This window comes from Limulus polyphemus, unplaced genomic scaffold, assembly GCF_000517525.1.
Source record: "Limulus polyphemus unplaced genomic scaffold, Limulus_polyphemus-2.1.2 Scaffold313, whole genome shotgun sequence".
NCBI lineage: Eukaryota > Metazoa > Arthropoda > Merostomata > Xiphosura > Limulidae > Limulus > Limulus polyphemus.
In genome coordinates, this window is record NW_013665923.1 from 637,613 (window position 1) to 661,911 (window position 24,299).

Below are 24,299 nucleotides of genomic sequence, written 5' to 3' on the forward strand. Positions count from 1 at the left end.
CACGTTTGCCCCGATTTAAAAAAACTTTCTCTTAAATAAACCACACAATCTAACAGCTACTGTAACTAACAAGATATCGGGTTACAAGAAAATTAATATGTCGTCAACATAAAGATTAAAAAAAAAAAAATTTTAGTGATAAAAGTACATGTGCTCACGTTTGAAACTTGCACTACCTGTTTCGTCAAAAAACAAAAACATGCGAAACAGACTTTACTAACACGAAACAATGTAAGGCTTTTATTTTTGTAAAAACTAAAGAAAAAAAATCACACATATATTAAACATTCTACAATTCATATTTTACGTGTTTTACAAAAATATTTTACAAAACCCATTATACCGGTCGGTATACTGCTCCATGAGTCTATATTATTGCGCATATATTGCTTTTCTAGCTGCATGTGTAAATTAAAGCCATTGTTATTATATAGAATTCTACATCCGTGTACTTTTGTTCTTTCGTCGTGCATTTTTACTTCTTTATACTCGTCACGACCTTTAGCTGACCAACAGGAAAATATATTTATTGATCACTGGTATTCATACTCTTAGCTTAAGTAAACAGATTGTGATCGATGTGGTACATCATTGATCAATTGAAAAAGGAGTAGATTGTCACTACTGACCAGATGTCACAGATTGCTTTTGTGGGAGAAAGATTGAAATACAGCCGTAGATCTGTTAGATGATAAGAAAGAAAATACGTTCTTGTTGTATTTATTGCTCTTTCAGGAAACGTTTGTCCCATTAGACCTTGGTGGATATCCACTTTTGGATGTCACAGCAAACCAGGTCAATCCTTTACGAAACAAACACTGTCGTACATTTATAGAAATGTATGTTTTAAATTCGGAGCTTGTGTTTGTTTGTTTTTTGTTTTTAATTATGCACAAAGCTACACAAGGGCTATCTGTGCTCTGGCCACCACGGGTATCGAAACCCAGATTCTAGCGTTGTAAGTCCACAGACATACCGCTGTGCCACTGGAGGGCCGGAGCTTGTGAAAAACAAGCAACAAAATTCTCACTCAGCTTTTCTTTGATTTGAAAGCTCTCAGAATAAAACAACGCAAATATGTTCGTGTATTAATTAGACAAACAAAACACACACAAAATATTTATGAAACATAAAATGAAAATAAGCAAAAATACCAAATGTTAGTAAGTATTCCAAACATACATTAAATGAAAACCAAGTTATATTTTGAAAAATCAATCAATTTAATTATATTTGAAAGATATGCAACTATATAGCTAGATAATATTAACCAACATTCTGTATCTTTGTAAATCGTTGTCAGCATTTAGTTTATGTAAACAATCATGTTTTACTATACTTAAAGCCCTCCAGTGGCATGTCTGCGGACTTACAACGCTAGAATCCGGGTTTCGATATCCGTGGTGGGCAGAGCACAGATAGCCCATTGTGTAGCTTTGTGCTTAATTACAAAACAACTATACTTAACAGGAGTCTTACCAATAAATTGCTTTGTTAAAGTCGCTAATTCCATGTCTATTAATCGTCGTTGCTCTGCCCACACGGGTATCGAAACCCGGTTTCTAGCGTTGTAAGTCCGCAGACATACCACTGTGCCACTGGAGGGCTGCCTTAAGTATTATATTGAAATAGAATAAGGAAGAATTCACTTGAAAACTCAAACTTTCTATTTATATATATATAGTTGAAAAGTTGTTATTTCAATCACATGTAATTTTCATATTTACAGTTTTGTTTTCATAATTTCTACCAGAAATCTATGGGTGTGTGTATCATGCTCTTCTGATTTAATAAATTAAATATAATAATTATGTTTATAAAAACATTTATTGATAAACAAGTGATAATTATTACAATTAAGAAGTGATTATTGATCTCTAAGCTATTTTATATCTTGTTTTAGGTGTCAAACAACGTGTTATGTGTAAACTTACAAGATATGACAGATCTGTTTTACTCAGGAATAAATTCTCCTATGTTTTCCTGGTGGTTATTTCCTTACCAAAATATCAATTACTGGCTGGTTTTTAACCTCATTATCTTCCCACCTGCCTCTTGAAACCTTTAGTTACCTAGGTAACCTTTGTTTTGGTCCTTGGCAGTCATCGCCTGTAGGTGGTTACCTTGTTGCTGTGTTCAGAGAAACATAGTGTAAGTATGGATGAATAGACTTAAGTTCTGCCTGTCAATCCACTTGGTTTGTCTCTTGTTCGGCTACATAAACAACGAGTCATAAATTATTCTCAACGTAATTAAGGTGTCAAATCCCTATTTTCCCCACGTGCAAGGAGGTGGGGAAGTTATTAAAATTTCTCCGCCCCAAGTCTGACACCTGCAGAGAGAGTGTCAAGATAGCCATAGACAAACTACACGACAAAAGACATTCAGATCTAGCCAGTGATTACAGTATCAGTCAGCAGCAAGCTGGGGCCTCAGCTGATGAATGTTATGTTAAGGATGACTTCTTACACGGACGAATCCAACTCTCCAGTCAAACAAGGGGGTGAAACACTGTGCGTTCTTGTTTTATTGTTATATATTATATATGCAGCTTATTTGTCTAAAGAATTGTGCACGATTAGCATGGAAGTAAGCTAAAAATATGATAAGAAAGATATTACACTCTGTTTTAGTTATTTCCATTTTCTACAAATTTGGATATCACCCCTTCTTACAAAACTTAGGCTAGTCCATAATCCGGACAGCCTAATAAATTTGACTTCCCAGCCCTAGGGAATTTAGTTTCTAGTTCACTCGAAGGGTTTACTAAAGTCAACATATCCATTCGTCTCACTTCTCACATTTAAATAAAGAACTAACGCGAGACTGTTAAAAGTAAGTTAAGTTCATCTAGGAACTTTCAAAACCACGAAAGTCATTATGGTAACGAGACCCTTATTTCTTCTGTTCCACTGCTTATTGTGGTCTTCCACTTCTCACGCACACATATGGAGCTTAGTCCTTCATAATCCAATACCAGGAGATAGTTTTAAATCAGGTTCAAGTGTTCCATGGAACACTTCTACGGACATGAAAAATGGGAAAGAAATGCCATCGCACGTGTTGGTGAGTCTTTCAGATTTATATTTTTACAACACTCTTAACTTTTGTTCCAGAGCATATTTTGCAAGTTTCATTTTCTGTTTGTGTGTGTATTGAACGATTTTAAACGCGCTCTTTCATATAATACTACACATTGTTTATTTTGGTGAAGATTTACTAACACAGGACTACGAATTTAAACTTCATAAAAGTTGTTTTAGTTTTAAAAACTGATTTTCCGTTATTCAGATACGCAGATTTCGAAAATAATATTCATTTTTTTCTATAACGTAAGAATTTTTTACAAATCGGGAAGAAAAAAAAACTCGTACTTAGATCAAATTATTATTTCATTTACCATAATGAACATTTTTTTATTGTTATGTTTGTTAATAAAAATACAAACAAACTGAAGAAAAGGGAAGAACATCGATGTCAAACGAATATGCATTCTCATTCATCCTGAATTTTTGCGTGAAATCTACGTCTTTTAGTCTCAAAACTACGTGTTGTGGTCTTTCTTTTATGTATTGCGTTATGACGTTTTGTGAAAAATCTGTCGTGATGCCCCCAGTGGCACAGCGGTATGTCTGCGGACTTATACTGCTAGGAACCGGGTTTCGATACCCGTGGTGAGCAGAGCACAGGTAGCCTTTTGTGTAGCTTTGTGCTTAATAACAAACAACAACAACTATACGTGATGAAGAAAAATGGATATCGTTTTCGGATTCAGCGTACAGGAATTACTGTAGAGCATGTAAAAATTTCAAGACAATATAACCATCGCAGGCCTGTGTAATTTTAACATTATTTTATTTTATTTTTTAATTTCTCACATTATAACACCTTCCACATTTCCCCTACTGAAAATGCTTTTTAAATTTCATGTTGGAATATGTAATCTCATTCTTTTCCATAGCACTTTGCTGTTGTTCTTGATCTTTTTTTTTCCTAACCAAGAACAGCGTTAATAAAAGCTGTATGGTGAATGTGTAACAGATAAATTTGTATCATATACTTCTTTAACAGCAAAACACTCGTTATCATACATATCACATAACTTGCCAAGAAATGCTAATAACAGCAATTAATTTAGCAACATTTTGTGCAGAACATACCTGGGTTTTTATTTTTACACATAGATTGGAATGGAAAATTAACATAGTTTCTCTAATAAAAGGTTATTGCAATATACAAACATTACAATTTACTTCCTGTCGTTGTTACCATAGGGAAATTGTAGACTCTATTGTCGATGTTGACCAGGTGGTTAGGGAGCTCCATTCGCAATCTGCGGGTTACGGGTTCGAATCCCCTTCCCACCAAACATGCTCGCCCTTTCAGCCGTGAGGGCATTATAATGTGACGGTCAATCCCACTATTCGTTGGTAAAAGAGTATCCCAAGAGTTGGCGGTGGGTGGTGATGACTAGCTGCCTTCCCTCTAGTCTTACACTGCTTAATTAGGGACGGCTAGCGTAGATAGCCCTCGTGTAGCTTTGCGCGAGATTCAAAAACAAACAAACTATTGTCGATGCACAAAGAAAAGCTAATATTCTTTAGTAGTACACGTGTACGAATATGATATATATATATGTATAGAACATTTGAGAAAATTAAACAATATATGTCTCAAAATATAATAATACATACCCTAAGAAACAAAGACCTAGAAATGCTAAAATAATTAGTCTCTCGTAAGTAGCATTGAGTGTTTTTATATTTTCGTGATGAATAACAACAATGAATAAATGAAATGCAAGCGGGACATGGCTTAATAGTGAGCGTGCCGGAATGTGGATTCAAAGGTTTGTGGTCCGTTCTCTATAAAACAAATTGCGCTTTGAGGGCGTTGATACATTAGAACAATAATGGTGAAACCCCACTATTCCATTAGAGCAGTCCAAGAGTTGCCCGTGGTTGCTGTTGATTGGGTGTCTTCTCTCTAGCCTACGAATTCAAAATTATAGACGCCTAACACAGATAATCCTTGGGTAACTATGTGTTAATGTCCGAAGCCAAACGAACCAATCTCTCACGGTTTTTAGTTTTCAAAGTTTGATACATTGAAATATAATGTATTCTGCTATTCAACAATATATATCCCAGAAAATGACATTTTCAATAGCTAATTGTAGTGTCATCGCAAGCACGTGTTTAAGTTTCCTTGTGTGTAAGTAGTTGTATGTAGCTCTGGAAAACAATCTCACATAGTCATTAAGCTGACGACAATAGTCTCACTTATTTGTACGACCGGATATGTCGAACAACAAACTGTCCGTTGAAAAAAGCAACGGGAAACCCCACAACTGCTGTTTCTCAGGACATTCACGATGGCTTGAAGAGTCATTGTGTATATCTGTCTATTATGCACACTTCCGCTTTCGTGCGGCATAAATAATTGTAGTACTCATTAAAATCAATGTTCATATTGAGTGTTTATATCTAAACTATCAGACCGTTGAGATGTTATTTTGGCTTCTTTTATAAGTCTCTTGTAAATGTGTTTGTTATTAAAACAAAGCTGCACGATCACGTATCCGTATTGTGAAAACCGCGAGGATAGATCCTCGAATTTAAGCGTTATAAGGTGAACTACCGGGAGCTTACGAATTTGAAAAAGATAAGATTATTTTCTTGTTTCGAAATACAATCCGAAAAAGAAAAGAAAGTTTTATCTTCTGACAGAACGTGAATTACTTTGGGGTTTGTTGTTACGCGACTTCTTAATATTAGCAAAGAAAATTATTATTTTTTTCAAAAACGATCTTATCATTCGAGTTGTTTGTTTGTTTTGAATTTCGCGCAAAGCTACACGAGGGCTATCTGCGCTAGCCGTCCCTAATTTAGCAGTGTAAGACTAGAGGGAAAGCAGCTAGTCATCACCACCCACCGCCAACTCTTGAGCTACTCCTTTACCGACGAATAGTGGGATTGACCGTCACATTATAACACCCCACGGCTGAAAGGGCGAGCATGTTTGGTGGGACGGGGATTAGAACCCGCGTCCCACACTTTTCACGAGTTGTTGCATGTAACATTGTTCCTAAGATTTTTTTAACAATCTTTAAACATTCAAAATGCATTGTTCTAATATTATCTGCTTTAATGCATTATTCACAATTTCTATTATTTCGGCATTATTATCAGAGCATTCCATACTGGTCAGAAAGAGTCAGTAATACTGACTTATAGGAAAGAGCCAAGCAAGATCCTGTCGAAAAAATCCTGAGGTGAAAGTGGAGCTGGATTGACTACCCTACGAAAGCCCACCTCCAACATTAACAGATAATTTCTAACCTGGAATCCATAAAAGAAGACAGGAGAAGAAAAACCAAGGAACACCTGGAGGCGTGACCTAGAGAGCAGACGCAAAGAAGACGGGTTACACCTGGAGAAGATACCCCAGTGTCAGGCGAAATATTTTCAATTGCTTATGCTCCAAAAGGAGTGACGATCTTAAAAAATTAAATATTGTCAGAGTGATAAAAATATAATTTTTCAATCTGTTTTGGACAATAATGGCAAATGAAACAGAATTACGTAATTGCCTTGCATATTAAACCATAAAAAAGTTAAAAAAAATACATTATCATTGGTATTTAGGGTTTATGATAATACAATGAATACTAAGTGACTCAGTTACTACTGTTAGTAAACAATATTCATAAGACTGTGCGTGACCTAGAGATTTTTTGCCGGTCTGTAGATACGAGGGTTCGCGTCCCGTTGCTGCAAAATCTTGCTTTGAATTTTAGAGTCGTGGGTACATTATAACAGAGACGGTCAAATTCCACTATTCGATTAGAGTAACCCAAAAATTTTCGGTGGGTGCTGTTAACTATCTGCCTTTTTTCTTGTCTATAAGTTCAGAATTAGGGCTAGCCCAGATAGCAGCTGAATGGCAGTGTTAGGATATTCAAAACAGAAAGAAATTTATAAAAATACTAATAGTAGTCAATATCATTTATAATAAAACCATATATTAGATAAAATACCAAAAGAAAGTGAAGCAGTTTGTTAAAAATTAATCCGAACGTTGTATTTCGTTTTAGAATGTATTAACATAATGTTGCGTCAGCGAGGTCACGTGACTGGTATCACGCCACTCCTTCTCTCGAACCTTCGTGAATTATCGGGAGACTGCTAGATATGTGTTAGTCTTGTATATATAGGACGTTGACAACGTGACGGGGACGAGAGGTAATGAGTAATTGAATGTTTGAGGACAAAATATTGTTGACCACGTGAGACATAGCGTTGTTATGGCGCGACTGTTGAGGTTGAGTGTGTCGTAGGGTTGTATTCGGAAAGAATAAACCAATTTTATTTAGGAAAGGACTTGTGTCGCTAAGGTTTCTTCGGAACGAATTTACGGAAAATCAATTAACGAACGGAGACGTAACAATAATTATATCGTCACAATTTGGAAGTATTTGTAATTATAAATATAATAGAACCTGATACAGTTATAATTAATGATATGTTCTTCAAAATATTCGCCCCTCAGCGGCACAGCGGTATGTCTACGGACTTATACCACTAGAAACCGAGTTTCGATACCCGTGGTGGGCAGAGCACAGATAGCCCTTTGTGTAGCTTTGTGCCGAACTACAAAACAATCGCTTTATGAATGACATCATTTACCATCTTGATGAATATTGTGATTTGTATATGAATTAAGATAATAGAAGTGACATAATAAATTGTTCTAATTATGCAGATGCAGTTTTTTAAGACTAAGTGTTTAAAGGCCATTAACTATTAATTATACTCAAATATGAATCTTATAAACATATATTTTATTGTATCAAATGAAGTGTGCAGTGGTATAACATGTATTTATCGAAATGGCATAGTCCGAACTGTTAGTGTTATCTTTATAATGATAGTCGAAGTAAATAGTACATATCGTCTAAAATAAAGACTATGAAATTTTTTTCAGTCTTCATTGTTATTCTTGATGTTGCAGTTTAGACCGCACATCTGTGATATATGATGAAGTGGTTCTTTATGGGCAACAACAGCCTGTGGTAGCGATAACTGATGCATCACAAGATTTCGTGTAACTTCTGTTTCCTGTCATCATTACTGTCGAATCGTATAACAAACACTACTTCAAAATAATAATTGTTATTCTTTGTTTGGGGATGTAATGTGATGCATTAGTTTTCTTTCGGGAATGACTATATTGTCTGAGAAAAACAGAGAAAGTTTGAAATTTTAGACGTGTAACATCCGAAACGAAACAGGCAATTTCTTGGAACAACAACTGGTCGTTGGATTCCTAGATATGTCGAATTAGTGACGTGAGGATAACACATTGCCGCTTGGTTGATCTGCGAGAGAGATGAAACTTCCGGTACATTTTTTTGGGATCTGCGCCATTTAGCACGACGATTTTGAAACCAAACCTAATGGACATAAAACAAAAAGCAAAATAAAATAAAAATCAGTGGGGTTAAGCATGTAAATTAAATCAAGTTTCATTGGTTAGTCTTAGATTAGTTGGTTTAACTGATAGAATGTTTCGGTTTTATCATTAGAAAAAAACAACAAACCAACCCATCTATTTGGTGAGATAAGATTATAAAACAGCTTTAATGACTAAATTCCACTAAGAATTATAAAACCTTAAAATCATGTCTAAGGCACCTTCGTAACCAATTCTGGGTATATTTTGGAATCAAACTGATCAGTATTTTAATTCAAGTTATACTCAGTTTCTTGGTACTCGTCTTTCTAGCCTGAACGATTCCTCATGCTCATATAGGTCAAACGGCCAGGTCAGAGACCCTTCGGGTTCAGGTATAGCCGGCAATAATTTTGAACTACTGAAAAAAAAAGAGGTTTATCCAGCTTTGAACTAGTAACGGGATTGACCGAAACATCTATAACGCATCCATAGCTACAAATGTGGGATGTGTTTAAAGGCATCGCAGCACAAACCTTTGATCTTACAATTTGTCTAGTCAAATCCTGTTTTCTCGTTTCAGTAGGAGCTGGTGTAAGATTTTGAAGAGCGTACACGAAACTGGCTTTGTTAATAATAGAAGCTGTCTAAATAGAAAATTGAAACCTTACGAGACAGGCGACAACAAGGTTTTGACGACGACCTTGTAAATTTAGTTGTGAATGTTACTTCGAGAACAGGAAGATACACACTAATACAAAGAAACGTCAGTGGATGTGTAGATCTGGAAAACCTCTTCCTGGAAGGTTGAAATGGATATCGTATACAAATAATGGAATGAGAAAAACTGGAGATGTTTTTTTTTCCTTTTTAATACAAGAGGAAACAGTATCATAATGAATGTCAAATATTTGCAGAGAAGCATAGCAGATGATCAGTACAATCAGGGCTGCATCTCAACCAGTAGTGTCTGTGAACTACATAACTGATGGCACCCTGACTGCTGTCAAGTACAAGCAGATGCTGATCCATCATGTCATTCCCTCAAGAACATGAATAATTGGGCGGGGATTCATCTTCAAGCACAACGTTGATTCCAAACAATGTGGTGAAGGCTGTATCGTGAAACCATATCTTGCTAGCAAAGAACATTTGCAACCATGGTTTAGCTTGTTTAAAGTTCTTATATGGGCATTTTTGAAGTTGTATGAGTTTATGTAAAATTTGAGAAGCTCAAAAGGCAACCAAACAACCTGGTTGAATTGTGGGAAGAAATAAAGGAAGTTTGGGATACTAATAATCTTCAATCATACATCGATAAACTCTGTGGCAGCATGAAAAAATAGTGTATGTAAGGCTCTGTGTAAAGAAATCATTCACTAGATATTGGTGCATTGTACAATTTATTCTCATTTCCTTTGTATTTTGTCCTGACATGGCCTAATGAGGGCGATCAACACGTAATCTACGGGTTGCGGGTTCGAATCCCATCGCCGAACAAACTTACCTTTTCAGCCGTGAAGGTATTATATTGTGAAGGTCAATCCCTCTACTCGATTAGAGTAGCACAAAAGTTAGCGGTGGGCGATATTCATTAGTAACCTTCTAAATTAGAGATAGCTAATACAGATAGCTCTCGACAACAAACAAAACTTCGTATTTTCTATGATAATATTTTTTATCAATAATTAAATTCACAACTTGTTTACCATTACTCGTTGCTTGCATTTCCACAGTTATTTCCATTTCTGTGTATCGATAACCATAAAGAAGTTACTCAACGGAACGCAACTTGACCCTGTGTTAGGACTCTGTTTTTCGGAGCTAGCGAGCTGGGTTCGAATCCGTGCGATATCATAAAGCATTCTCCGCACTTTAAGCTGCGGGTGTACTGTAAAAGTTAACGTTAAATTCTTAGCTATAATGGTGTGTGTGATAGGGAGTTACTTACTTTCTGCCTTCCCTCTGGTTAGTAGTTGAAAATTACCGACGATGGCAGGTAACCTTAGTAGCTTTGCCATAACTACAAGTACACCCAACGGGTGTGGTATAATGCAAAAAAAAGTTCTGGTGTGAATTAAAATTTATTTGAAGTATTTTAATGAAATATACTTTTAGTAACCTGTTTTGTGGCATAAATGTCATTCGGGTATGCATTATAATTGTGTTAGTTTTCTTTATGTACGAAAGTTTACAGTTCCGTTAGTGTGAAAGATAAATTAACTGAAGAAACTAACATCATTTATCGTTATTCTGTATAACTGAAGAATGGCTCCTACGCCATGAAACTAGTTGCTTATAATATAAGAAGTTCATTAAAATATTTCGAATAAAGCTGAATTCATACGAATTACATGGCAGGGGTTGAGTAGACGAGGTGTTCGGAAATTGAGCAATTCCCATTCTTCCCGCTCGCAGTATAAATATGCATTGTGAAGAAAAACTTACGTGGGGCGTTTAGGATCATCGAGGGCGAAAAGGCAGCTGTTGAATACGCCTGACCGAGAGAAGAAGGCAAACCCAAGAATTTAGTTAAAGAGGCAAACCAACAACAACCAAGGCAAACAAACGGGTATCAAAACAATGAAGTGGGAGTCAACACATCTTATACCTCGAAAGTTGACGTGAGGGGAAGACAGGAGTCCCCAAGAAAAAAAAACTTTAACTGGGCGGATGTTTTGTTTCCATTATACAAAGTGCTATAGGCTGAATATCAGCCAGAGGTGTCTGTGATTTACGCAAAATTGATGGCACCTTGACTGCTGACAAGTACAAACAAATTTTGATCCATCATACTATTGTTTCAGGAACATGAATAATTGGGTAGGGATTAATTTTCCAGCAAGACATTGATCCTGATAAATGTAGAGAAAACTGGACCTTGAAAGGTTATCTTCAAATAAACAGGCCAGTGGACACTCATAATCATGGCTTGTCCAGCAAAAATTTCCGATACGAATATTCTTGAGACTGTATGGGCTAATAGAAAAAACTGAAGCTTTCAAACAACTATATTGAATTGTGGGAAGAAATAAAGGGCATTGTAATTCCCTGCTTGAAGCAAAGAGCTAACATACAAAATACTAGTGCATTGTTCAGATTATTTTGTATTTTGTATTTTCTGTGATAATATTCTGCACTATCAATACAATCACATTCATAGAATATGCTGAAAATTTTCTCCCTCAGTATTGAAGAAGTTCATTCCACAAGTTCATCAGTGATTAGTGCAATTAACTAAAACTTCTACAAAGAAACAAGGAAAGGGATGCCAATTTCCTCAATGTTGCGACGGTAACCACCTTTTGAGAAACACTACACACATATATATATACTTTTCTAAACGTCATTTTCTGTTTACTCTGACTTAATTTTAAATACATACCAACCCCATAAGTCTTATAGAAATCTAGTAAATTTCTAAATAAGTTTAAAAGGAAAGGCGCCGTCTTTTAGGATCGGGTTATATCGCCTGACGTTAATACACTTTTACACCATTACTCTACCCCACCCCAAATCCCTAAAACAAATCTCATCGGATATGTACAATAAGGTTTTCTATAACAGATTCAGATAAATCCAAAAGAATTTCAGATACGATCCTAGTATTAATTGTGAGAAGAAACTGCTTAAGGAGTATTTGGAAAAAAATACGTTTTATGTGCTTCGATTTTTTTTTGGAGAACATTCATATGTAATTACCTGGATTCGACTCTCATGAATTTGAAGCTTAGCAGCTAATGCTTCCCGAAAGTAAACGTCAGGGTAATGAGTCACGCGAAACACGTCTTCAAGTTCTGTCAATTGCCACGCTGAAAAACTTGTGCGACCTCTGGCAGAGAGTTCTGTAAAAACAACAAATTCGTCCTTTAACCAATTTACACCTTAGTTACTGACCAATCAAAACGGAAGAACTAGAAAGAAAAAAACATGAGTTTGGGGGACATTAGTCGTAGTAATTAATGCACTTATAGCATTATTTTGTTCCACTTCTGTGCAGGATAATATATTTGATTTATATTCCCAGTTCTGTTAATGTAACATGTCGAGTAGAAATAATGACTTGAATAGGTATCGAAATTACATTGTGTAACGAATTTGTTATAATATATTTATTTGAAAATCAACGTTTGTTTAGATTAAATTTATATTTAGAAACATAGCATATACAGTTAAATATGTATTTCGAAACTCCCGCCTATTATCCAAAGTTGTAGAAGATTCTCGTGAGTAAGAATCAACAATATATGTGTGTACGTAAACACTTAAATTTGTATTGTTACGTAAAACTGAAATTTATAGAAAGCCTCCACACGGCTATAAATATAACCAACGCGAAGCGCCGAAAGAAAGAGAGTATATGTTTGCTATAAACTTCAGAAGCTATAACTAATTATTATAACGCTCATCAACATTACAAATCATTTAATATTAGTGGATTCACATCGGACATTAGTACTTTTATGAAAACATTACCTAACCTGTAATCGGCATGTGATCAGCGAGAACTACAGGGCTAGCTAGCTCCCTACTAAGTGAACTGTACCTATATCAACTCCTAATCAACTCGCTCATCTTGAACCCTCGATATCAAGGAAGTTCCAAACTAGAAAGAAGACTTTATATTCCTTGTAAGTTTGTGAAACTTTTGTTTATAAATCATTGTTTGTAATAAGTATTTGTAATAATTGTTATTGTAAATTGTATTGTTGTGTGTATATTAAAACTAATTTGTGTTAAAATGTAAAACTGTGTATCAATCTTATTGGCAAATATCATAAACTGACTATATATATATCGGCTTTTACTTAACTACTAAATCCAAAGTACAATTTAACTATTAAATTAAAAGTATCATTTAACTCGGTTACAGACCATTTCAAATTCTAATACGTAACAACTGTATTTTGTGGATAAAAAAAAGTACTTTAGCTCTTCAATAATGTGTAGAAGGCATATAAGGGTAAGGGCTGATCAACAAAAAAGGACATTTTTCAAGCATCTTAAGGCAATTTTTTTGGGGGGAGGCGGGGTTAGGGGAGACTATAAGAACTGGGGGTTGCCTCTGGTAGACATAGAGTAAAAATCCATAAGAAATAAACAGATTCTTTTTTACTCCTATTCAGTTGGTCTTATAAACACTTTTATGATCTAAAACTAAACAGTGAATTTTTACGTATTAACACTTAGTTGCAAATCCCAATTATTATTATTTTTAGTGTAAAGTCCTACAATACCTTTTGTTTCATTTATGTTAAAGCTGAAATCCTTTTTTTTTTTTTCTAATAACTCGCAGAAACCTCCTCGTAGTTGTTGACAATTTTTGTGACAGAGAAAAAAGGCGCTCTTGGGACATAAGGGCAGGAAAGCAGTGGCCTGAGCCCGTCACTGTTTACCTGAGCACGTCACTGTTTAGTTTTGAACTACTCTTAGATTGAACAACTTTTAAACACTTATATTTGTTGCCAGTACATGTTAACCAATCAGGTGATGAATTTAATCAGGAAAAGAACGATTCTCTGCATTCTAAAACAACAACAACAACAAACAAAAAAAAACAATCCATTATCCGCATCACGTTAACACACATCTTGTCCATGTTACAATAAAATATCAACCACAGCTGTTATGGTCAGGAAATTTCTATTTCACGTGCAAAGACAATTTTAAGAGCATCTGTTTCTGTTCTCCCTGTGTTTAAGATATAGACTTCTGGTTGCATGCTAGAAAAATTATATTACAGATTTTATAGTTTAATGATTAACTTTTTATAGTTAAGAATAATATGACGTCACTCCTGAAACAGGAAGACTCAAAATTGTAAATTAAAACTTGTGTCTACTTTAAAACATTATTGCTAGGATAACATGTAACACATTAAGGGAAAACTGAATATGTAGGAACTGTTTCATATTTAATTCTGTAAAACAAATAAGACTTTAAGGGTAAGTAAATATGTAGGAATTGTTTCTTGTTGAATTCTGTAAAATAAATAACACATTAAGGGGAAGTAAATATATAGGAATTGTTTTATATTTTTGATGATAATATCCTTTACGTTTTACGGAATTCAATATGAAACAATTCATATATATGTCTTTTCCCGTTAATGTGTTATTTGTTTTGCAGAATTCAATATAAAACAATTCATATATATTTACTTTCCCCTTAATGTGTTATTTGTTTTGCAGAATTCAATATAAAACAATTCCTATATATTTACTTCCCCTTAATGTGTTATTTATTTTATAAAATTTCAAATTTATATCCAAATTGCTTATTTGAAATCCATCCATATATATATTTCACATGAAACATAATGCGCAGTTTTATGCATGGAAACAGTTAAAATCATACCACTGTTCCTTATATACGTCACAGCTTCTAACAAAAGTAAAGAGAATACCTGTTTTTATCTTCCCATCGTATAGCTCCTGTCCTTTTTTCCCCTTCCTCCGGTATTTATTTTCGAATTTGAGGGACATTTTCTCTTTTTTTTCGAACGTTTCTTTTGTAGTTGGCTGTTTATTAGATTCTAAAATACGATCTATGCCAAATGTTAAGGGACATGATTTAATGTCAGGATTTCTATCCAAACTCTTCACCTCTTTGCATTTATTTTTCATGATATCAACCTTTTAACAAGTAGCTGATGAAACACGCCTATTTCTGTACTTTTGTTTTTTTACTTATCTCGTTTTTATATGTTCACGATTTTTCTTCTAGAGGCGGTCGTTTATTAGACTAATATTGTAATAAACTGTTCTACAATGTGATTTGTGGACTTAATTTGATATAGTAAAACTTCTAGATTAACGTGATGTTTGGTCTTGTCGAGATTATGATTCACTTTTGATACAGCACCCTCTCGAGATTTTCTTATGTTCGAGGTCTATCAGCTGCACCTGTTTCACGTTCAAATATACTAAATTAATTATTCTATACTACTTGTTGACAACCGATCCTGTTGAGAGCTTACCGAATCAAGGAGCGGGCCATAGCTGGTGTTAGGGTTAATAAGCGATCGTTATTTGTATGAATCAGGTGTTGAAAACATCTTTCCAAGTTACAAGAATCAATTCCCCTAAAACGTTGTACATAAATTAGCAACTGCTACTAATTATTAGATGTGATGATTTATAGGCTTCTACTCAAACCTGTATGGTGGGAAAATAGCATGTGTTCTTCGCAGTCAATGTTGACCAGCGTTTCGTGAAAGCTTGTTGTCACCTCAGCAGATTTACTGTTATCCATATAGGCCGCGGAAGTACACCACGAGCAGGAGGTTTTGATCATTTTAATAGCATAGTTATCAAATTAAAACATATTACTTATTAAAGAATAAAACAAAAGGACACGGTTTATGACTAAAGCCTCAAAATTATGTATCTTAATAATCGTTGTGTAGTAATCTAAGTTGAAGCGTACACATTAACTTACTACACACACATATATATATATATATGTGTTTTTACAAATGGTTTAAATTATTAAATATCATTAGGTCACATTAATTATAACACAACTTCTACTTTAGTCATTTAACATTAAGATCTGCAGGTGTATCGCATGTTTCTATTTTTTTAAATTAATCACTGAATTACGTTTATTGTTTTCTGTTGTTCAGTGTAGTTTAGTTGAGTTATTAGCTCTCATTATAATACCTGTAAAGAAATTATTGAAAGCCTACGAAAAGCTATAACCACTCCTCATTTGATAACTAAGTAATCTCGTGCTACACCTAAAGTTTTTGTTTGCACCAATAAGTATAGTTATCTGATTGAAACCTTACTGAAATATCCCATCATTATCAATCACCTCTGTCGTTACTGAACGATTAGATACAGGATAGATTAATATAAAAAGTGGTTATAGAAACAATGAACATAACAGCGTTTTACGTGGTAGACACTAAATGGCGCTTGTAGTTAAAACACTTTTTATTGAGGCCAGGTATTAACTGCTTCGGATATTTTCGCAAAGACACATAAGGGCTATTTTCACTAGTCGTTCCTAATTTTGAACCGGTAGACTAGTGTAAATAGCCACCACCGTCAACTATTAAGCTACTCTAATAGAAATAATTGGATTTCGCTATCATTCTTATAATGCACCCTAAGCCCCCCCTCCAAAGTGTGGATCGTGATATTTCGCTAACCGGACGCCAACCAGGGACCCTCGGATTCATAGTCCGACATGCTAACCACTAGGGCTTACCCTTTCTCTTCAGTTTTAATAATATGACTTACAGAAATATATATAAGTAATGAAATAATAAGTAATTAAAAACTTTTTTTTTCTCAAAACACAAAATTCTGTTTACTTGCGAAACTTTATTTTTTGATCAGGTTACTTACATTATAAATAAAAAAAATGCTAGATTTTTAAATGAATAAAGTAAAAATAATAATACTTTGGTACCTGTCAACGCAGTGAAAAAATTATAATAACTTAATACATTTTAGGATACATATCACACGCATTAGCTTCAAAAATAATAATAAATAATTAGCAATTAATGCTCCAGTCTATGAACTCATCACATAAACAATATAACTATTGGAAATAAACGATCATTACAAATAAATGTTTATTTACTATCCAACGCTTCGGCTCCAGACCTTTATCACCATCACTTCTCTAGCAATTCGATTATATAAAGTTGTATTTCAGTCATTTTAAATATATATATACATAACACTATCTATAAATATATCTCCCATATCTATATAAACAAGGACATTTTTATCTTTGAATTTCTTATCTACTGACGCAATATTATACAAACGTATAACATTCTTTAATTTAATATACATATAATTGTATTTTAATTAGATAATGCACTATAGTGCTAAGCATGCTAAATTTCTATTCATGATGTATATTTCCAAATACAAGATTATTTACATCAATTGAACAAAAAACAAAAATTTTTAACAGTATCGCCATCTTTATGAATTTAAAGAATATTCAATATATTATGATTAAAACGTTTTTATAGAGATGTTTTATTTCCTAATTTCAGACACACTACAATCAGAATACTAGAATCAGTAGTTATTGATTCTGTAATCTTGGGAGCGCTGCTTACTGCTTACGGAATTCCTGTCTCCATTTTCTTCACCTTAATCTTCGTCGTTGGTACTTCCAAGTTTTCAGAAGAGATCAAGCATTTCCAGAAACAAATTAAAGGGTCGTCTTAAAAACGCTTTTTTTTTTGGCATCTTTAAGAAATTTAGAAACGTGTCTGCTTTTCTCCCTGGAAAAACTGTCGCCTGATTTTATTAATCTAACTGCACATTTTTAAACATTTAATGATTTTAATAGAGGCTTTGATTACTTTTCAAACATATATTGTTATTGCTGTGGTTGATAGCTAGGGACATAGATGGGCTTTGTTTGGTAACTGTTCATGGAAGTTAAAAAAAAGTTTCACTAGGTTATTATTAGTGAAGCAACTACTGATAGGAAGACATGATGATAGCTTATGAAGCCTAAGTTTGTGATAAGAATCAAATAAACATTACATTTTGACGAAACTTTGTAGAATGGACGGCAATTGCCTGTTATAGAGTGTAAAGGATGACGTTTCGAAAGTCTTCCGCCTTCCGTATTCAGGACAATCTATCAAAGAACAGTACATTTTGTTTATTCAAATTGCTCTTTCTTTGTCTAACTCAACTGGCGAGTTATGGTATTGAACGAAAGGCCTCCTTTGTGAGGGATAAAAGATAAGTGTAAAATACTATTTTTAAATACTATTAACAATTTTAAGAGAAATGTGAAAAAATTGCATACTAATAGCAAGTAAGAGAAGGTGGTCTGAATAATGGTTTAATATTATTAACGAATGTCATTGTTTTAGTCACAGAACGATGGCAACGGCTGTTATCTAGACAATTGTCTTATTTATTTCTATCCAGTCTTGTTGCACATATGCAATTTTTATAAAATAGAACAAAAAAGGGACTTTTTCATATCTTTGTGATTTTGAATTATAATGCTTCACTGGGATTCAGGATTGAACATTGCGTTTGTTGAAAAATTTTCGAACTCTGTCTTAAAGACTCTTATATATGAGAATCCACTTCTTGAAGCCTCTTGTTATTTCAGTATGACTGTTATAATTACTTGTTCCTGCGACCCTTTTGTTTTCTTCGATTTCTCTTTTTGTTTTGTACTGTCATAGCCATAAGAGCCTGAAGCATGTTGGTGGTCAAGCGGACTATTGGAGTTCGTGCTGTTATTGTAAAATTGGGATTTATATTGTTGGGGATTTTTGTTGTAATTTCTAAGAAGAGCCAAATGCGAAAAATTTGATGGTTCATCTTTTTTAAACATTTTGTATAATTGAAGCTGAGTAAAGCGATTAATATTGTTGCGACCATCAGGGAAGGCAGATACTTGGAAGCTGGCTGAGTCATCAGGTTTCAGGTTCATATTGAGAGAATTCTGTTCCTGAAGTTTATTTCTGTAACTAAGAGAGGGGGGAATCTGTTGGTAACTAGGTGGTAGATCTTTCTCCATATCATTTCTGAGCGAAAGTGAGGTATATTGATACTTATTATTGTAACTACGAGAAGGCGGAAGCTGTTGGTAAGTGTTATCTGCTGCCATATTCCTATCAGAATAATGGTGTTTTCGAGGGTCATTATTATATCTATATGAGAGAGAGGAAAGCTGATGCTTATAAAGACCAGGTATGTTATCCATGTTGAATTGTTGAATGTCTTTGTTGTATCCATGAGCAGAAAGCAACTGTAAATAGTTAGTTTGGCCTTCAGCTTCCATATTGCTGAATATACCCGAAGGCTTTTTAAAGTTGTAACCAGTAGCAAGTGAAGGTTCTTTGTAATTTGAAGAAATATCAGGCTTTGTATTCTTCATGAAAGAATTTGGAAGCCGTAAAGGGCTAATAGGATTATTATAGCCAAGAAGAGGAGACGACTTTCGTTGGGAAGGTGACTGGGGATTATCTTTGCTATTTATATCAGGAAGTACCAAATTTCTCGAAGACTGTGGTTTGTCGTTAGCAGGAGTGCTGTCCATAGTTGCCTGTTGTGTTAGTACTTTAATCATTTCATTTATCATTTCATTTGGAGAAACATTGTAGCCATTCTGTGATGACTGTAACGGTGGTGCAAAAACAACTGCAAGAGGAGGAGTCTTATAAGATGCATTACTAGCACTATTCGATGGTAAATCATAATCTACTTTAACAAAAACTTCTGATCCTTTGTGCTTTCTCATATTTTTATCATTTTCAAGAATTTTGTTAGAAGGCATCTTACTTGGAGACAAAGTTACTGAGGGCTGATCTTCAACATCAGGATCTTTATCTTTCAAATCTGGAAGACTTGTATAATCAGTTTTACTCTTATGTTCTCCCTCTATATTCCCATGCATAGTGTTCTTGTCTTTTTCTTCTTCTTTGTGCTCGCCATTAGATTTTGGGTGAGCGTAATCATTTTCTTCTGCAGTGAATTCAGGATTTGACAAGTCCTCAAGTCCGAAGTCATCCAAAGTGAAAGCGAAATTTGACGAAAGATCTTCCAACTTATGTTCTTGTGCTTGATGGCCATATTCAGAAAACAGGTGGAAAACATGCGGGTTTCTGAAAGCGTATGGGTTAGCGTACAGATGAGTAAGAGAACTATCTGATTGGAAATCTGTATCAAGATCTTGCGTGGCGCTGCGGGCATTTAATACATTGGCAAGATCGGTTTTGCCACGAAAAGAGCTAATACCACCCTGTAAGTATTTTTTACTAAGTGATACTTCGTTGGAAAATTCGGGAGATGCTACACTTGGACCAAGCTGTGTAGTATAAATATGTTTGCCTGCATTTTCGAGATCTCTAGAAGAATCTCTTGAAATTGTAGATGCTAACGGAAAATTGTATTTGGTAGATAATGCAGCATTGGGACTAGTTAGTCCAAATACTTTATTATTATTTTGTCTGTACGTTGAATCGCCTACTGCTTTACCTCCAAACACCAAAAATGATGAATCACCACTTTTTCTCATGTTGTAGAGATATCGATCAGATAGTCCATTATGGTTTCGATCACTAACAGTGAAAGGTTTTGTTCCTGGTGCAGCATGCATAGAGAAGTAATTTGGCCTAATAGTCATTTGTTTTATTTCTAGGCCCGGAAAATTGTTTTCAAGAACTTTTCCCGCTTTCTGAATGTTTGTCGGCTTATAAAAATCATTGAACAGAGAACGTTGTGCATCTACAAATCGAGAAGGTTTTCCGATATTATCAGAAGTGGGGATATAATTTTGATGGCGACTATTCTGATGTATTATGGGTAACTCTTTGTCATTAATGATGTAGTAAGGGCTTTCTCCAACTACTGATGGTTGTTGAGCAAAGTATTTGGTATCTCCTTGTTGATCAAACGAAATTGAGGATTCATCACGGGCATTACGTTGACGGTAAAGTTTCGAAAATGCATTGAATAAAGACAAACCAGAAGTAGACGAGGACGGTAAAATGGCATGTCTCTTAATTCGTTTCTTCTTAGCAGAAGAACTTATTTCTTGAAAGGTATTCATCTCACGCTGTTGTTTTTCTCCAGATATGACTTCGCGCCAAGCATTTTTCTGATGTTTAACGTGTTTTGTTTTCCCATGGTTAGCTTTCTGTTCATAAGTTTCCAAATTTTGTTTATTGAGAGGTGTCAAGCGTAGACGATAATCACCTAGTAGTACATTCTCTCTGAAATGGACTTTTCTTGTATGATTTCTGGCCTTTGTATCAGTTTGAAGGAGAGAATCCCGAGAAAAGACTGGTGAGAAAGTGCGAGCATCATGTTTTGAATGAAATGATCTGTCAGCCACGTCTATATGTCTTTTCTTAGAACTAAAACTCGAACGCGAATCAGAATAAACAACTCTGTCGTATATAGTTGGTGACTGCTGATTTTGACGAATATGCATGTCTGATGAGTCATCACTGCAGCTTATCAACTTGTCTGTCACCAGTAGGTGTAAAAGAAGGCAGAAAAGAGCCTGAAAAAGTAATAGGCATATTATTTAAATAAATTCTATATTTTTGTACAATAAACATATCATCCTAATAAGTTGTAGATTTTCTTAACAAACAAATGCAGCAACAAAACTTCTGCAAAAAAGTCAACTGGGCAACTAGAAAGAAATTCTATACCAGGATGATTCACTACTTCAATGAAACTTCCTCAGCTGGCAAGCGAGAGAGAGAGATAATAGAATGTACGCTATGTTTTAAGTTGCTTAAACAGAAATCACGTGTGACAGAGGGCGTTCAATAAAGGTAAAGAAAACATCCTTTATAAATATTATGTCAGGTTTGCGTATTTTTTGCTGATAATGCTTCCTTAATTTTTCGCCCCCCAGTGGCACAGAGGTATGTCTGCGGGCTTAAAACGCAAGAAATCATTTTTCGATACCGTGGTGGCCATAGCACAAATAGCCCATGTGTTACGTGATTAATTACAAACAAAAACCCTCATTTTTTTCTTTCGTGTACGTCTAGTTCTTTTCACAATATCTTTATGTTTTTGGAATTTATTTTATGCTTAAATTTTGTGTTTATTTACATGCGTTGATTCTTTTAAGTGTTCATCAAATGTTGTTTTCAAGTTTCTTTTAATTTACCAAGTTATTCAGAAATTTTCACAGTTACTTTGAAGAATAGATCTATTTGTGTTGTTTCCATTATTGTAGACTTGTTTAGCAAATCCTTTATTTTCAGTTCATGTTTTTGTTGGAGTGTTATTTCAATATCCGTTTTGTGTTTGTTCCACATTTGTATAAGCTGTTTTTCTATATTTCCTATGTATTGGATAATTCCTTTCATTTTGTTACTTCTTTTTTATCTTGTATATTTTTGCAGGCTTGTGACGCCAAAGTCAGATTTCGATACCTGTGGTGGACAGAAGAAAGATATCCCATTATGTAGCTTTGTGCATAATAATAACCAAACAATCGTTTCGGCTAAATGGCCTCACTGGGTCTCGTTAAAAGTCGTTTTGGACCAAAGGAGTCCTCTTACAACATTTGTTTTTTTACATATGGAGATTTTCATGATGTTTTCAATATTTTATATCTACAATTTAAATTATAATCTAAGTGTTAAATCAAACAGATGTAATATAGTGTAATGGTCTGTTTCACCAGAATATGTAATTAGAACAAGGCACACATTGTCACTGTGAAAGTAGTGATGTTTTGGAATACAGAAATACTTAAAGGCAATTGAAATAATTAGAAGACAAAATGATAATGATTTATTCACAAGAAATAAGATATTACCATTTATTTGAATTCAATTACATTTCAGATTGAACTTATTATGTTTAAAACAATTTGATTGCATAAAATCTCTATTATTTTCATATCAAAGCACTAGTCCATTATTTATAATATTAAGATTTTAGTGAGTATCATAGCTGAAAAGGTACACAAGAGTACTACTAACTGTTAGTGTTCCGGATTCTATGTCTTTGAAGAAAACCAAAATTTCTCATTGGGACAGTAGCATAGTATTAAAATTACTTTCAAATTAAAATATCGAATACACTATCAATATGGGTTATTAATGTAAGTACGCAATAAAGAAATTAAGTTTAACCATTATTTAGATCAGTTTTAACATGAAGTTCTTTATAATTCAGGATCTAGTGTGGTATAAACTTATACAAACTTGCGCTAGTCTACCCAAGTTGTGTATTTGTTGTATGACAGTACAAGCTTTAACTATATTTTTTATCTACAGATGGCGCTATATGCACAAAGGATACTGGATTATTCATATTTGATTTTTCATTCAAAATGGATTTTATCATCAACGAAAGTATTTTACACAAAGAGTAATCTTTCACTTTTATGTCAAATATGAAAATAGCAGTCTCAAATAGATTAGAAAGTGAAGGAGTGATGATTGGTAATGGAAAGTCAAGTAAACATAACAAAGAATAGTTCAAACTTCTTGCTATCTTTTAGCCTATATCATCATAGTTTTGATTTTGTTTCTTTGTTTGTAATTAAGCACAAAGCTACACAATGGACTATCTGTTCTCTGTCCACCACAGGATAGTTTTGAAGTGATAGTAGATTTTTGCTGTGCGATGGTCATTATAACAAAATAAGTTAACATTATAACAAAACTCTAAATATTGAAGGAATTAAACATGATGGTTAGTGGCAAGGGAACAAATTCATAACATTAAATATGATGTTTTATGTTATGAATTTGTTCCCATGTCACTAAACATCAATTATCTGATGTTACAAGAAGAAGCACTGTTTTAGTACCAAGATATCTAACTGCTAAATATAAAAAGCAGCCTTTACAGAACTATAACACGCAACATATTCATGGTTAAAACACACTCTATAACTTGTTAGCGTGATTACTGTTACAAAGAATGTATGTAGATTGTTAAAGCTAGAACACATGAACTATTCGAAGATAACAGAATGGCGAAAATTAGGAAAAGTTAGAAAATACTAAGGACAGGAGAAGTCGTCATGTTGCCAAACAACCAGTCCTTTGTTAAAACTGGCAGAATAAAAGGTCAATAGTATTGAAAGTAAAGGGGCGTAATTAGACAATTTTGTAACACAGTGACGTACACCTTTTGTGGTAAAATACGATATCTCTAGTTTGTAACACAGTGACGTACACCTTTTGTGGTAAAATACGATATCTCTAGTTTGTAACACAGTGACGTACACCTTTTGTGGTAAAATACGATATCTCTAGTTTGTAACACAGTGACGTACACCTTTTGTGGTAAAATACGATATCTCTAGTTTGTAACACAGTGACGTACACCTTTTGTGGTAAAATACGATAT

At 34.2% G+C, this 24,299-nt stretch overlaps 1 protein-coding gene across 1 annotated transcript; it reads right to left on the reverse strand.

Moving 5' to 3' along the window:
- Positions 1-7,880: 7,880 nt before the first annotated feature.
- LOC111085289 (retinal homeobox protein Rx1-like) lies at positions 7,881-15,080 on the reverse strand. Its single transcript, XM_022383156.1, has 3 exons — positions 14,861-15,080; positions 12,157-12,299; positions 7,881-8,455 (listed from the first exon to the last, which is right to left on the reverse strand). Exons 1-3 carry the CDS (start codon positions 15,078-15,080, stop codon positions 8,228-8,230), a joined length of 591 nt encoding a protein of 196 aa, XP_022238864.1. The 3' UTR covers positions 7,881-8,227.
- Positions 15,081-24,299: the final 9,219 nt, after the last annotated feature.

Bases quoted from the DNA above. Each gene is read 5' to 3' on its own strand.
- LOC111085289 (XM_022383156.1), bottom strand. From the start codon at position 15,080: ATGAAAAATAAATGCAAAGAGGTGAAGAGTTTGGATAGAAATCCTGAC. The intron at 12,300-14,860 runs GTATTCTCTTTA...TTGTTTTTACAG, and splicing joins CGATGGGAAGATAAAAACAG to AACTCTCTGCCAGAGGTCGC. The intron at 8,456-12,156 runs GTAATTACATAT...TATGTCCATTAG, and splicing joins TTCATGAGAGTCGAATCCAG to GTTTGGTTTCAAAATCGTCG.